A 15,122-nucleotide genomic window follows, 5' to 3' on the forward strand; every position below is an offset into this window, starting at 1 on the left:
CTCAGCAGGAATTCATGAGAATGTGTCATATGTCCCATGGTATCATGAGTATAAATACGAAAACTACTGATCAAATTATAGCAGAGGAACACATATGGTGAGAAGTTTCATCAGAAGTACATGTTAACTTAGTGAGGCCAAATTAAACATTTGTCATCCATTTACATTCGAATCATTATCTGTTTACCACAGGCCGAGAGTAAAGAACAACAGCCTACAAGACACAACAGACATCATCAGAATGCTGACCACCTCAAGAGTTAACTATGCAGAACCCTAATAACAACAACAGTCTACAAGACACAACAGACATCATCAGAATGCTGACCACCTCAAGAGTTAACTATGCAGAACCCTAATAACAACAACAGTCTACAAGACACAACAGACATCATCAGAATGCTGACCACCTCAAGAGTTAACTATGCAGAACCCTAATAACAACAACAGTCTACAAGACACAACAGACATCATCAGAATGCTGACCACCTCAAGAGTTAACTATGCAGAACCCTAATAACAACAACAGTCTACAAGACACAACAGACATCATCAGAATGCTGACCACCTCAAGAGTTAACTATGCAGAACCCTAATAACAACAACAGTCTACAAGACACAACAGACATCATCAGAATGCTGACCACCTCAAGAGTTAACTATGCAGAACCCTAATAACAACAACAGCCTACAAGACACAACAGACATCATCAGAATGCTGACCACCTCAAGAGTTAACTATGCAGAACCCTAATAACAACAACAGTCTACAAGACACAACAGACATCATCAGAATGCTGACCAGAACCAAAAAAATGTGATCATATTACTCCAGTGCTAGCCTCTCTACACTGGCTTCCTGTCAAAGCAAGGGCTGATTTCAAGGTTTTACTGCTAACCTACAAAGCATTACATGGGCTTGCTCCTACCTACCTCTCTGATTTGGTCCTGCCGTACATACCTACACGTACGCTACGGTCACTAGACGCAGGCCTCCTAATTGTCCCTAGAATTTCTAAGCAAACAGCTGGAGGCAGGGCTTTCTCCTATAGAGCTCCATTTTTATGGAACGGTCTGCCTACCCATGTCAGAGACGCAAACTCGGTCTCAACCTTGAAGTCTTTACTGAAGACTCATCTCTTCAGTGGGTCATATGATTGAGTGTAGTCTGGCCCAGGAGTGGGAAGGTGAACGGAAAGGCTCTGGAGCAACGAACCGCCCTTGCTGTCTCTGCCTGGCCGGTTCCCCTCTTTCCACTGGGATTCTCTGCCTCTAACCCTGTTACGGGGGCTGAGTCACTGGCTTGCTGGGGCTCTCTCGTGCCGTCCCTGGGGGGGGGTGCGTCACCTGGGTGGGTTGATTCACTGTTGTGGTCGGCCTGTCTGGGTTGCCCCCCCCCCCTTGGGTTGTACCGTGGCGGAGATCTTTGTGGGCTATACTCGGCCTTGTCTCAGGATGGTAAGTTGGTGGTTGAAGATATCCCTCTAGTGGTGTGGGGGCTGTGCTTTGGCAAAGTGGGTGGGGTTATATCCTTCCTGTTTGGCCCTGTCCGGGGGTGTCCTCGGATGGGGCCACAGTGTCTCCTGACCCCTCCTGTCTCAGCCTCCAGTATTTATGCTGCAGTAGTTTGTGTGTCGGGGGGCTAGGGTCAGTTTGTTATATCTGGAGTACTTCTCCTGTCCTATTCGGTGTCCTGTGTGAATCTAAGTGTGCGTTCTCTAATTCTCTCCTTCTCTCTTTCTTTCTCTCTCTCGGAGGACCTGAGCCCTAGGACCGTGCCCCAGGACTACCTGACATGATGGCTCCTTGCTGTCCCCAGTCCACCTGACTGTGCTGCTGCTCCAGTTTCAACTGTTCTGCCTTATTATTATTCGACCATGCTGGTCATTTATGAACATTTGAACATCTTGGTCATGTTCTGTTATAATCTCTACCCGGCACAGCCAGAAGAGGACTGGCCACCCCACATAGCCCGGTTCCTCTCTAGGTTTCTTCCTAGGTTTTGGCCTTTCTAGGGAGATTTTCCTAGCCACCGTGCTTTTACACCTGCATTGTTTGCTGTTTGGGGTTTTAGGCTGGGTTTCTGTACAGCACTTTGAGATATCAGCTGATGTACAAAGGGCTATATAAATACATTTGATTTGATTTGACCACCTCAAGAGTTAACTATGCAGAACCCTAATAACAACAACAGTCTACAAGACACAACAGACATCATCAGAATGCTGACCACCTCAAGAGTTAACTATGCAGAACCCTAATAACAACAACAGTCTACAACCAGATCATACTGAAACCGTCCAAATACAGGAGGCCCCTACATTAAACCCCAGTCTACAGGGCCCCTCAGTGGACATCATCAGGCCACAGGTCCCTACAGAAGACATCAGCTGTATCGATCCCACTGACAACCCAGGATAAGATAATATATTGCAGAACAGCTGGCGTTGTGGTCCCAAAGCAGAGGGCACATGGACAAGACATGGAACAGGAACAGAAATGCATCCCTCTCCAAATAATGCCTGCAGCTGTTCATAAAGAGAGGGGCCCTACGTCTGTTAGGCAGCATGTGGTCAGACTCCCCAAAATAAAAACCACCAAGACCTTTTGTATGGTGCCTCTCTGGACCCCTGGAGATTATTATGTTCTGCAGAGCCATATTGGCAGATACTCAAATCCCTTGTCAATCCATATCTTAGGTTGGTATATCTTACCTGCAAGGGAGACCAAACAGATTCATTCCAACCATAAGAATTAGTCAGCTGAAAGGTTAGACCTTACATACAGAGGGAGCTGTGATTGCATAAAAACACAATCTCACATAACCTGACCAAAGGGAATGCCAGAGGCTAAAAAGATATTGTGATCTTACTTCCAGCTCAAGAAAAGGCAAATATTTGTATTCGTCTCTTTTTTGAGAGGAAGAGGGTGTAGGTTTCCTGATGAAAAAGCAAACATACATGTATGTAAACATACAGTGCATTCGGAAAGATATGACTTTTTCCAGATTTTGTTACATTACAGTCTTATTCTAAAATGGATCAAAATCAAAAACAATCCCTCATCAATCTACTCACAATACCACATAATGACAAAGTTAAACTTATAAACATGTTTTACATAAGTATTCAGACTATCTGCTATGAGACTAGAAAATGAGCTCTGGTGCTTCCTGTTGCTATTGATCATCCTTGAGATTTCTACAACTTGATTGGAGTCCACCTGTGGTAAATTCAATTTATTGGACATGATTTGAAAAGGCACACATCTGTCTACAGTGGGGCAAAAATGTATTTAGTCAGCCACCAATTGTGCATGTTCTCCCACTTAAAAACATGAGAGAGGCCTGTAATTTTTATCATAGGTACACTTCAACTATGACAGACAAAATGAGAAAAAAAAATCCAGAAAATCACATTGTAGGATTTTTAATGAATTTATTTGCTAATTATGGTGGAAAATAAGTATTTGGTCACCTACAAACAAGCAAGATTTCTGGCTCTCACAGACCTGTAACTTCTTCTTTAAGAGGATCCTCTGTCCTCCACTCGTTACCTGTATTAATGGCACCTGTTTGAACTTGTTATCAGTATAAAAGACACCTGTTCACAACCTCAAACAGTCACACTCCAAACTCCGCTATGGCCAGGACCAAAGAGCTGTCAAAGGACACCAGAAACAAAATTGTAGACTTGCACCAGGCTGGGAAGACTGAATTTGCAATAGGTAAGCAGCTTGGTTTGAACTGTGGGAGCAATTATTAGGAAATGGAAGACATACAAGACCACTGATAATCTCCCTCGATCTGGGGCTCCACGCAAGATCTCACCCCGTGTAGTCAAAATGATCACAAGAACTGTGAGCAAAAATCCCAGAACCACACAGGGGGACCTAGTGAATGACCTGCAGAGAGCTGGGACCAAAGTAACAAAGCCTACCATCAGTAACACACTACGCCGCCAGGGACTCAAATCCTGCAGTGCCAGACGTGTCCCCCTGCTTAAGCCAGTACATGTCCAGGACCGTCTGAAGCTTGCTAGAAAGCATTTGGATGATCCAGAAGAAGATTGGGAGAATGTCATATGGTCAGATGAAACCAAAATATAACTTTTTGGTAAAAACTCAACTCATCATGTTTGGAGGACAAAGAATGCTGAGTTGCATCCAAAGAACACCATACCTACTGTGAAGCATGGGGGTGGAAACATCATGCTTTGGGGCTGTTTTTCTGCAAAGGGATCAGGACGACTGATCCATGTAAAGGAAAGAATAAATGGGGCCATGTATCGTGAGATTTTGAGTGAAAACCTCCTTCCATCGGCAAGGGCATTGAAGATAAAACGTGTCTGGGTCTTTCAGCATGACAATGATCCCAAACACACCGCCCGGGAAACGAAGGAGTGGCTTCGTAAGAAGCATTTCAAGGTCCTGGAGTGGCCGAGCCAGTCTCCAGATCTCAACTCCATAGAAAATCTTTGGAGGGAGTTGAAAGTCCGTGTTGCCCAGCAACAGCCCCAAAACATCACTGCTCTAGAGGAGATCTGCATGGAGTAATGGGCCAAAATACCAGCAACAGTGTGTGAAAACCTTGTGAAGACTTACAGACTTACAGAAAACGCTGGAGTGGCTTTAGGAAAAGTCTCGGAATGTCCTTGAGTAGCCCAGCCAGAGCCCGGACTTTAACCTGATCGAACATCTTTGGAGAGACCTGAAAATAGCTGTGCAGCGACGCTCCCCATCCAACCTGATAGAGCTTGAGAGGATCTGCAGAGAAGAATGGGAGAAACTCCCCAAAAAAAGATGTGCCAAGCTTGTAGCGTCATACCCAAGAAGACTTATTATGTAAATGTGATATTTCAGATATTTATTATGTTACACTTGCAAAAATGTCTAAAAAAACATTTTTTGCTTTGTCATTACGGGGTATTGTGTGTAGATTAAGGAGGGGGGGAAACTTTTTAATCAATTTTAGAATAAGGCTGTAATGTAACAAAATGTGGAAAAAGGGGTCTGAAAACTTTTCGAATGCACTGTACATATATATTACACACTTAGCTCTGGGCTAACAGAGACCTGGCTCATCTTATCATGTGAGATATCATGAAAGTATGCAAATAGATCACAAACAAAAGCGCACTGTGTCCATGTCATGACTGGGTTCTTCAATTGTCCAGATCCCTTCAGACATAATATAAACAACATTAAAATAATGGTGTAGCGAATACAGAACTGAAACCAGAGACACATGTATTCCATGGAAAACAGCAAATGGATGGGAATCACATAACATTTTGTTCAATCTCACTGTTTCTGTGTGCCATGGCCAGCAGCTGAGACTTTTCCCATCGCTTTATAAGCAGAGCAGTGGAAAATTCTGGCAAATCAAATTCCTTAAGCTACTGACTTAGTAATGCCTATTCCCGGAGCCCCTTATTTCAGCTTTCCTTATCCAAATGTCACACTGGCACAAATAACATTACTTACCACCTTGCTTTGGTTGATACCTTACAGTAGTAGGCCCTATGGCCTAGTTACATCAAAGTATGTGTGGATACATTTTGCCCCCTTGTGGTGGACTATGTACATGCATCCTAGAGTAAATGTGGGATGCATGTCAGAAAAGCCACTACACAGCACAACACTAAACAATACATTAACTGCACTATAACGGTGACAAACGGTTCCCACAAACTGTTAGGGCCTACATAAAGCTGTCCCAACAGTAGAGTCCCAACACCTTTCCCCTGCTACACCTGGCTATCAGCGGAGCCTTGTTCGGCAGCGAAACAGTTCATTCAGCCTCATTTAATGCCATCGCTGATATGGCTGACTTGTAATAATTCTACGACTGGCCATGCTTTCCACCTGGCTACTCCTACCCCAGTCAAGAGCCCTGCACCCCCCGCAGCAACTCGCCCAAGCCTCCCCCATTTCTCCTTCTCCCAAATCCAGTTAGCTGATGTTCTGAAAGAGCTGCAAAATCTGGACCCCTACAAATCAGCCGGGCTAGACAATCTATCTGGACCCTCTCTTTTTAAAATTATTTGCCGAAATTGTTGCAACCCCTATTACTAGCCTGTTCAACCTCTCTTTCGTGTCGTCTGAGATTCCCAAAGGTTGGAGAGCAGCTGCGGTCATCCCCCTCTTCAAACACTCTTGACCCAAACTGCTACAGACCTACTGTATATGGATTTTGAGAACTATAGAAATATGTGTGTTTGTAAACTATAAACATCTAAATGATATGTATGATATATAACCATACATAATGACTACTTGTTAATGCTAATTGATTTAACATATTGGTAACCGCAATTGGTCACCATATAAAAGGTTGTGTGTGAAGGAAGAAATCAAAGAGCTCGTGGACAAGGGCCTCGTCAAAGAGGTGGGCATGGGCCCCGTCAAAGAGGTGGGCATGGGCCCCGTCAAAGAGGTGGGCATGGGCCCCGTCAAAGAGGTGGGCATGGGCCCCGTCAAATAGGTGGGCATGGGCCCCGTCAAAGAGGTGGGCATGGGCCCCGTCAAAGAGGTGGGCATGGGCCCCGTCAAAGAGGTGGACATCAGAGAGAGACAGGCAGACGGCAGGGAACTGTTGTCCGGGCCATCGTCGTTGACCATTTGGTAAACAGAGGACTTACCATGGCAGAGGCTGACAGATTAGTTCACCCCAATCTGAAAAGATCACTGTCAATTCGATCATGAGAACATTTCACCAAGAAAACTGGTAAGTCTACAGGATATGCGCTTAACACCTTTGCCAGTGTGGCATCCATCAGCCTACCAACAATCACCTGCCTTTTGAAGAGGCACCAGATACCTATGAAACACATTTACCTAGTGCCTTTTGAGAGAAACAATGACCGGGTGAAGCATATGCTCCTTCACAATATCATATTGGAACAATACTGTAAAAATAACTAACCAGAGGGTGGTGCTTGATGCTGCTGTGAACTATCACTTCGTTGATGAAGCGGCCTTCAATATGGCCAAAACTCGACGCTGTGGGCAGAACCTCATCGGCCAACGAGCGACCGTCTAAGTGCCTGGACAACGTGGGGAAACATCTCCATGTGCACAGCGATCTCTGAAGATGGCGTGATAGGATGTCGGCCATTACTTGGATCCTACAACGCTGCACACCCCATTGTGTTTCTCAATGAAATTGAGCAGGCCTGCCAAGGTGAAGGGGTGAAGGGGTCACCTATGTCATTGTGTGGGACAATGTCAGGTTTCAGGCCCATCCCTGGTTCATGACCCCAAACCCCCATACTCTCCTTTCTTCAACATGATTGAGAGAAAAAAATTGAGCATGGAGGTGGAAGGTGTACGATCACCATCCCCATGAACGTGCCACCCTCCTTCTGGCCATGGATGATGCATGCGACGACATACATGCAGACCAATGTCAAGCTTGGATTTGCCATGCCAAAACATTTTCCCACAGTGCATGAACAATGAGGACATTCACTATGATGTGGATGAAAATTTATGGCCAAATTCATTTAATTTCTTACATTTGATTACAGACAGTACACCTATGTTGCAATTATATCTGAAAAATATTTTTTTTTGCATGAATGATTGTAGAGGATGTCTTCATTGGTCACACCTTTGATTAAACATTGGAAAGATATTATGGTAATGTTATTTCTTATGTCAATTTTGTTGGGTAATGTAAGTGCATTGCTTAATGTGAAAACTGTAATCTACTGTAATTTAATGTACTGTAGCATATTGCTTTCAGCACTTCTAAGGGCAATTTTAAACACGTATCTTGCATTGCTTGCTATTGAATTAACTGGTTGTTAAAACAACTAAATTGCAAAGATTTGTGTTCTGGTGATTAATTAAACCAATGTTCTCTTTACATTTCACAAAACTTACATTCATAGTTTATATTTCTGCCTATAGTATCTCCGCATTAAAGGGTCTATGTTTCCAATATGCATTAAGATATCCTATTGTTTGTTTTGTGTAGTGCAGACAACTGGCTACATCAAATTTCAGCAACATCAGAGCTTGCAATGAACTTACATGGCCCATCCTCTCCCCAGCCATTATTCTGCACTTTTTGAGTTTAGGGGGTCTCACAGTATCCATCAATTGAACCACTTTTGTAATACAATTAGAAATATTTTACATTTCATAAATGACTTTAAAGATTTGAAAAAACATTGTTTTACCTCAGGTAAGGGCATCTTAAAAATGTGCCACTAGCCTAATACTAGCCTTGCCACTAGCCTAATATGTCCTGTGTTAACCCATCTCCCATTACAAACCAGTGCAATTAGTGCCAAGTACTGGTATGTTCCAAGTGAATTTGGAAATATGCTTAGAGACGTAAAATGTGTCGATCAGCAAAAAAAAAATTATCCTGAACACATGAAATCAGTTGCGTGTTCCCAGAGCTGTCCAGATGACGTTCAATTATTTTTTATGGCCAGCTGTAATATCTGCTGTGTGGTCTTTATTGGACGACTGACAGGACAAGTACCAAAGTCAAAATGGAAAACAGTGCACTATACAAGACAGGTGTGGGATGCATGTTGTCCTTGCAGACAAATGTCAGTTGTTTCCCCAACCTTCCAAGTTTCCTGGTCCCAAAAACACAATTTCTACTACCTACTTCCATCTGAGTATTAGAAAGATATTGCAGACAATACAGATGGATAAGACAGGAAATATAGTATCACGCTTGTTCACATAGACCTAGGATTCCTATCATCATCACTTCATACCTCAAGTATACAAACCAATATGCAGGGGCGCAACCATCATTGAGGACACCCCCCATTTTATAATTGGATTGTGACTCAAAACTAGGCAACAGTGTGCTTTAGGACCATGTGGACAACTCCCGAGTGGTTGGGTAGGCTGTTTGGCGTGTTCATCCAACTGGATTTTATTTTTTTTGTCCCCCACTTCTAAAACCAAAGTTGCGCCCTTGTCAATGAATACGTGCCACAGGTCTTTACAGTCCTATGAAATACAACATTCTTCAGATCAGTATTTTAGCAAAGGCATTGCTGCTGTCCCAATTCCAACCAAGAGCATTTTCTAGCACAACAGGATCCTTGTCAGCATACATAAACATCCATTATCAGTGCATATTAACATTGCAAAGCGGATATAAAATATCTCACCAAATAATTACTCTAAATGTTTGCAATCAATATTCCACCTGCTCACTGAAGCAGATATATTACCACACGAATGATTCATAATTGGAGTGCCATCCCTTTACAGAAGACAACATATTTATCTTTTTAGTCAATTTATTTGTACAAGAGAAACAGCCTTAAGCCTTCACAGCAAATTTGCGAATGGAATACAGGCGGTCCTTCCTCTGCATCTTCTTGGTCCTGAGAGACTCCTCATGCTTGTTAAGTCTCCTGCGGATGGCACGGGTCTTCCTGGGTCTCAGATCCAGGGGCTTGTACTTTTTACCCTGAAATTACATTCACAATCAAATTAAAATAAACACTACATGGGCATTTAAACCAATACTAAAAATCAGAACCGTTTCTGCTATTGCATTTTGTTCAATTATGGTCTTCAGCACTTAGATGGGCTGAATAGTCAGGGTTGGCACTCATCCTAGTTCTCAAATATTGAGGTTACATGGGTCACATTACAAACTAATCTGCAGAATGTTTAACATGTTGACAAGACACCATAACCCGCACCATGCGCTGTTGGGTATTGATGAACAGTGGCCAGTCAACATGTAGAATCATTGGGAAATGAACAGAATACGACAGCCAATGTCATGTGGTCAAATGCCTGCCCATTGCTTTTGACTGTTCATCAGCAGGTTCTGTTTTGCTTAACAGATTTGTTAAATACGCATGCATAGATGGCATTGTTCTCACCTTGTAGAATTTCCTCAGGTTCTCCTTCTGCGTCTGGTTGATGACAGTCAGAACGCGGGCGATGGACTTGCGGACGACACAGCTAGAGGAAACAGAACAAAAAATAAGGGTTAATTAAAATTAAGGATAAGAAGCCTCAACTTAAAGGGTGTTTGAGATTTGAGCAAAAAGAGAAGCACATTTTATTTCCCTACTACACCTAAATACAATGACTAATAAATACAAATTGAATACCAATTATTGGTATACAGTTAAACAAAACACTGCAAAATCGTGGAGATTTAAATTTCCAGCCTGAATATTGAATCTAATTACATTTGAACTTGCTGGTAGTTTGTCTATGTGCGTGGTACTTTAGTTACTCAAAATTTGAGAATATGCACAGGAATATCTATCGCCTGAAATGCACAAAACCAAGGTAGTATGCATCAAATGCATGTACTTCAGTCTTGTTTGCTCATGACTGAAGACACGTGCACATCTCGATTGCCACACAGACGTGTCTGAATTCTGTTTAATAACACTTTGCTGGGGATATTTAACCTCACATTTTGACCACTTGAAAGACCAACACCACAGACAATCGGCAGAGTAAGTTCAAATATAATTATATTCAACATGCCCTGTTAAGAACTCTTTATTTTTTTAAATATTTTTTATATATATTGACTTTCAATGTGTCAACCTTTTTATCCCCCAGTGTAAATGTGCGTGGAGTTGCCTACACAATTGAAGGAATGCCAACTTCAGTGACAAATCTCTACATACCAATTCAATAATATAACTTACCCATCGCCTTATTCAGATTACAACTGAGAAACCACTCATTTCTCCACCATGATGTAGACATAGATTGTGTGACAGTGATAACTACAGCCCACTGAGAACCCAGGCCAAACTCTTAATTACCATTTATGCAGTCCAAATAATACTCACATCTTGGAGAGCTTAGAGGCAGCTCCACCAGTAACCTTGGCTACGCGGAGCTGGGACAGCTCTACCTTCAGGTCATCGAGCTGCTTGAGCAGCTCCTCCTTCTTCTTGCCCCGCAGATCTCTAGCCTTGATCTTGCCCTGTGAAGATTGACAAATGGGTATACATCTAAATATATTAATTAAGTTGAATCTTTGAAAATGTAACGTACCCATTTTGAACGTGAGCTGAAAATGAATATAACTATTCTAAGTGGCAACATACGTTAACTACATTGAAAGCATTGTTCTGAAATGTTTGAAAGTTCACCGACGTTACTAGTTATTTGGCGAACAACCATTTCATTTGCAAGTAGTATAAGTAGACATGTTTGATAGCCGACGTTGCTAACTAGACATCCATGCATTTGCTAGTAGCCGTAGCTTTTAGCTTGCTCGCGTTCGGTTATTATGGTGGTAAGTGACAGATGAAGGACCTCTCTTGAGCAGTCACAAACAAGTGGCAAGACAAGATATTTATGCTCATGGATGTTATCAACTGTGGTCGTTTTATGTGGACTAGACAGCGCAATTTTAATGAATTGAACGAAAAACGCGAGCCTCTCACCATGTTCCTCGTTGCTGCCACAGGAAAAGAAAGACCGAAAACGTGTTAGCTCAGAAGCTATCTTCCGGTCCGAGGCGTTCCTTTTGTTGCGTATCGGTGAAAATGCCCACAGCGCTACTCAGTGGATTCAGTTGGGAATTATTGTTACATACATTGTTCTGCTGCATCTCTGCTTAGAATCACGTGGAAAGACCCAAAAAACGTCCCCAAGAAAAAGTAATGAAAACAAACCTTTATGCTTTTTAACATTTATTTATTAACAAGAAATGAAGACAAAACAAAATAATCTGTAGTGGTAGCACTTGTTAAAATTATAATTAATATAATCTGTTGTTTGTTAAAAACCAGTTAGCCACACATAGCGGAATCAAACAGAAATTTTAAAAAAATAAGTGCATACGTTTTTTTAAATGGTGACCTTTCAGTAGAGTCATAGCCACCTGTGCTGTGATATTATTGTAGTTCTATGGAATTATACTAAATTTGTGGTACCAGATACTATTCAATAGCAGGTCACTTAACACAGTGTGGTGTTTTGACATTGAATGTAGACTGTGTCCATTTTATGACAGCAGTTTAAAGACAGGGAGGACCTTATTCACACAATGCATCATTGTCACCTTCCTCTTCGACCTCCCAGCCCCAGAGTTGACTGACCGCATAAACCCAATGAATGTGACATCAAATGCTACAGTACCGTAATGTAACCAGACACATGGATATTTCTCACATGATATGGGAGTAGAATTCAGAGTGCAGACTGCTGTGTTGCTGCCTCACACCTTAGCCATTAATATGGTTCACATTCTATTTAGAATGTAAGGAGACAGGTTTTCCCTCTGCAGAAAACCAATGCATTTTGCTATAAGGCATGCATACTGTATTAAAGGGTCTTTCCTCCAGTACATTGTTAATGCCCTCACATTGTAAGCTCACACAAATGGTCACTTAGTTCTGACAGGATGTCAATGAACAGTGAGACAGAACATCAAGCCAAGACTGGCTACATGGACAGAAAGGTAAAACATGGTGTAAAATACTGCAAGAGGTCAAACCAAATGATTTTATACCCAGTGATTTATAAAGTTCTCAATGCATATGTACAGTTATCATATATAAATAGACATGGAATGTACTGTCATTTACACAAACACAAGGCAGGTAAAGGTAGAGCACATCTGTCGATAATTCTTATTTAGATAGCTTTCAATAATTATTTAACATGTTTAAAAAGTACTCCTCTCCTGTCTACATGATGTAGATTTTCTCCATTGATATCAAAGACATTGATGTATGACTCTCACCTCCCCTTCAAACATCACAAATTCTGATTGTAACATGGATTATTCCTACATAAGCCATCTGAAGTTATATTTTTAATGGAAAGAACCAAATTAAAGACTGTTGTGAAGGGTCCATCAGAAATCTTGGGGCGTTCCATTCAACTGAAGAGGGTTTGATTGGGATGGTAGCATTTTCAAGGTTCTTGTTATCATGCACTCACAATTCCACAATATCTGTTTCCCAACCATAGAGAAGGGATCGTCAACTGGATCTAGCCACAGGCTCATTTTTTAGGATGTTCGGGGGGCTGGAACATAATTACAAATATTTGTAGACTTCAAATTGACCGCAAGAATCCCAAACAGAAAGAATTTTAGATTAAAACAATCATTTCAGGAAGCTATTTAGGAACAGATGTCGAAACTTAAAATAACTTGGAGCTGATTTCCAGACGTTTTTACAGTCTTATGTCCAACAATATAAAAAAAAGATATAAAAAAATAATAGCGTTTTTGCTCAGAAAACATTGGGGGCCAAATAAAACCACACGCAGGCCAAATTCGGCCCATGGACCGCTATTTGGGGAACCCTGGCATAGGTATTCAACGGCAGTAAATACCGTTTTCTATGTCTAAATTAAAGAAAAACCATTGGAGCACAGAGACATAAATAATCTTCTCTGTCAAAAAGAGTTGTGACAGTCTGGTAGGCCTGACCCGTCCCACTCTTAACACCTGGAGAATAAGACATACACCATATATACACAAAAGTATGAGGACACCCCTACAAGAGTGGATACGGCTATTTCAGCCACACCCGTTGCTGACATGTGTATCAAATTGAGTACATTGAGCCACACAAACTCACAGAAGAGGACCACCGAGTGCTGAAGCGCATTGGCGTGTAAAAACTTGTTTGTCTTCGTGTTGCATCACTCACTACCAAGTTCCAAACTGCTTCTGGAATCAACGTCAGCACAATAAACTGTTCGTTGGAGTGGTGTAAAGCTTGCCGCCATTGGACTCTGGACTAGTAGAAACGCTTTAGTGAATCACGCTTCACCACCTGGCAGTCCAACGAACCAATCTGGGTTTGGCAGATGGAAAACACTACCTGCCTTGATACAAAGTGCCAACTGTAAGTTTGGTGAAGGAGGGTGTAATGGTCTGGGGCTGTTTTTCATGGTTGGACTCTGGACTAGTTCCAGTGAACGGATTCTTAATGAAGCACGCAATTAACCACCTGGCAGTCCAACGAACAATTTGAAAAAGGCCCTTTGGCAGATGCCAGGAAAACACCCACCTGCCTTGATACATAGTGCCAACTGTAAGTTTGGTGAAGGAGGAATAATGGTCTGGGGCAGTTTTTCATGGTTCAGCTGAATGTAGGCCCCCGGCGTCAGTTCCAGTGAAGGGATATCTTAATGCTACAGCATACAATGTTCCTACATTCTAGGAAAGCCATTCTGTGCTTAGAGGCTGTTATAGCAGCAATGTTCCAATTTGAAAAAGGCCATTTCCCAGTTCCAGCATGACTATGCCCAATGCCCAAGATGCCCATCCCACAAAAGGTGTTATAGCAGCAATGTTCCAACGTCTAGTGGAAAGCCAATCCCAGAAACATCAGTGCCTGTTATAGCAGCAATGTTCTTCAGCTGAATGAGGCTGTTAAGCAATGTTCCTAAGTCCCCCAGAAGAGTAGAGGCTGTTATAGCAAATGTTCCAACGTCCCAGAAGAGTAGTGGAAAGCCATCCCAGAAGAGTAGAGGCTGTTATAGCAGCAATGTTCCAACGTCTAGTGGAAAGCCATCCCAGAAGAGTAGAGGCTGTTATAGCAGCAATGTTCCAACGTCTAGTGGAAAGCCATCCCAGAAGAGTAGAGGCTGTTATAGCAGCAATGTTCCAACGTCTAGTGGAAAGCCATCCCAGAAGAGTAGAGGCTGTTATAGCAGCAATGTTCCAACGTCTAGTGGAAAGCCATCCCAGAAGAGTAGAGGCTGTTATAGCAGCAATGTTCCAACGTCTAGTGGAAAGCCATCCCAGAAGAGTAGAGGCTGTTATAGCAGCAATGTTCCAACGTCTAGTGGAAAGCCATCCCAGAAGAGTAGAGGCTGTTATAGCAGCAATGTTCCAACGTCTAGTGGAAAGCCATCCCAGAAGAGTAGAGGCTGTTATAGCAGCAATGTTCCAACGTCTAGTGGAAAGCCATCCCAGAAGAGTAGAGGCTGTTATAGCAGCAATGTTCCAACGTCTAGTGGAAAGCCATCCCAGAAGAGTAGAGGCTGTTATAGCAGCAATGTTCCAACGTCTAGTGGAAAGCCTTCCCAGAAGAGTAGAGGCTGTTATAGCAGCAAAGGGGGGACCAACTCCATATTAATGCCCATGAATTTGGAATGAGATGTTAGACAAGCAGATGTCCAGATAC

General features: G+C 42.4%; 1 protein-coding gene and 1 long non-coding RNA gene across 2 annotated transcripts; both read right to left on the bottom strand.

The window, feature by feature from the left end:
- Positions 1-9,260: 9,260 nt before the first annotated feature.
- LOC118393046 (60S ribosomal protein L35) lies at positions 9,261-11,569 on the bottom strand. Its single transcript, XM_035785249.2, has 4 exons — positions 11,415-11,569; positions 10,812-10,948; positions 9,876-9,957; positions 9,261-9,451 (listed from the first exon to the last, which is right to left on the bottom strand). Exons 1-4 carry the CDS (start codon positions 11,415-11,417, stop codon positions 9,302-9,304), a joined length of 372 nt encoding a protein of 123 aa, XP_035641142.1. The 5' UTR covers positions 11,418-11,569; the 3' UTR covers positions 9,261-9,301.
- Positions 11,570-12,473: 904 nt separating this feature from the next.
- LOC127907244 (uncharacterized) lies at positions 12,474-14,074 on the bottom strand. The gene is made up of 2 exons (XR_008063883.1): positions 14,001-14,074; positions 12,474-13,811 (listed from the first exon to the last, which is right to left on the bottom strand). It is a non-coding gene; the product is annotated as an uncharacterized LOC127907244 (long non-coding RNA).
- Positions 14,075-15,122: the final 1,048 nt, after the last annotated feature.

Source organism: Oncorhynchus keta, chromosome 14, assembly GCF_023373465.1.
Source record: "Oncorhynchus keta strain PuntledgeMale-10-30-2019 chromosome 14, Oket_V2, whole genome shotgun sequence".
Lineage (NCBI taxonomy): Eukaryota > Metazoa > Chordata > Actinopteri > Salmoniformes > Salmonidae > Oncorhynchus > Oncorhynchus keta.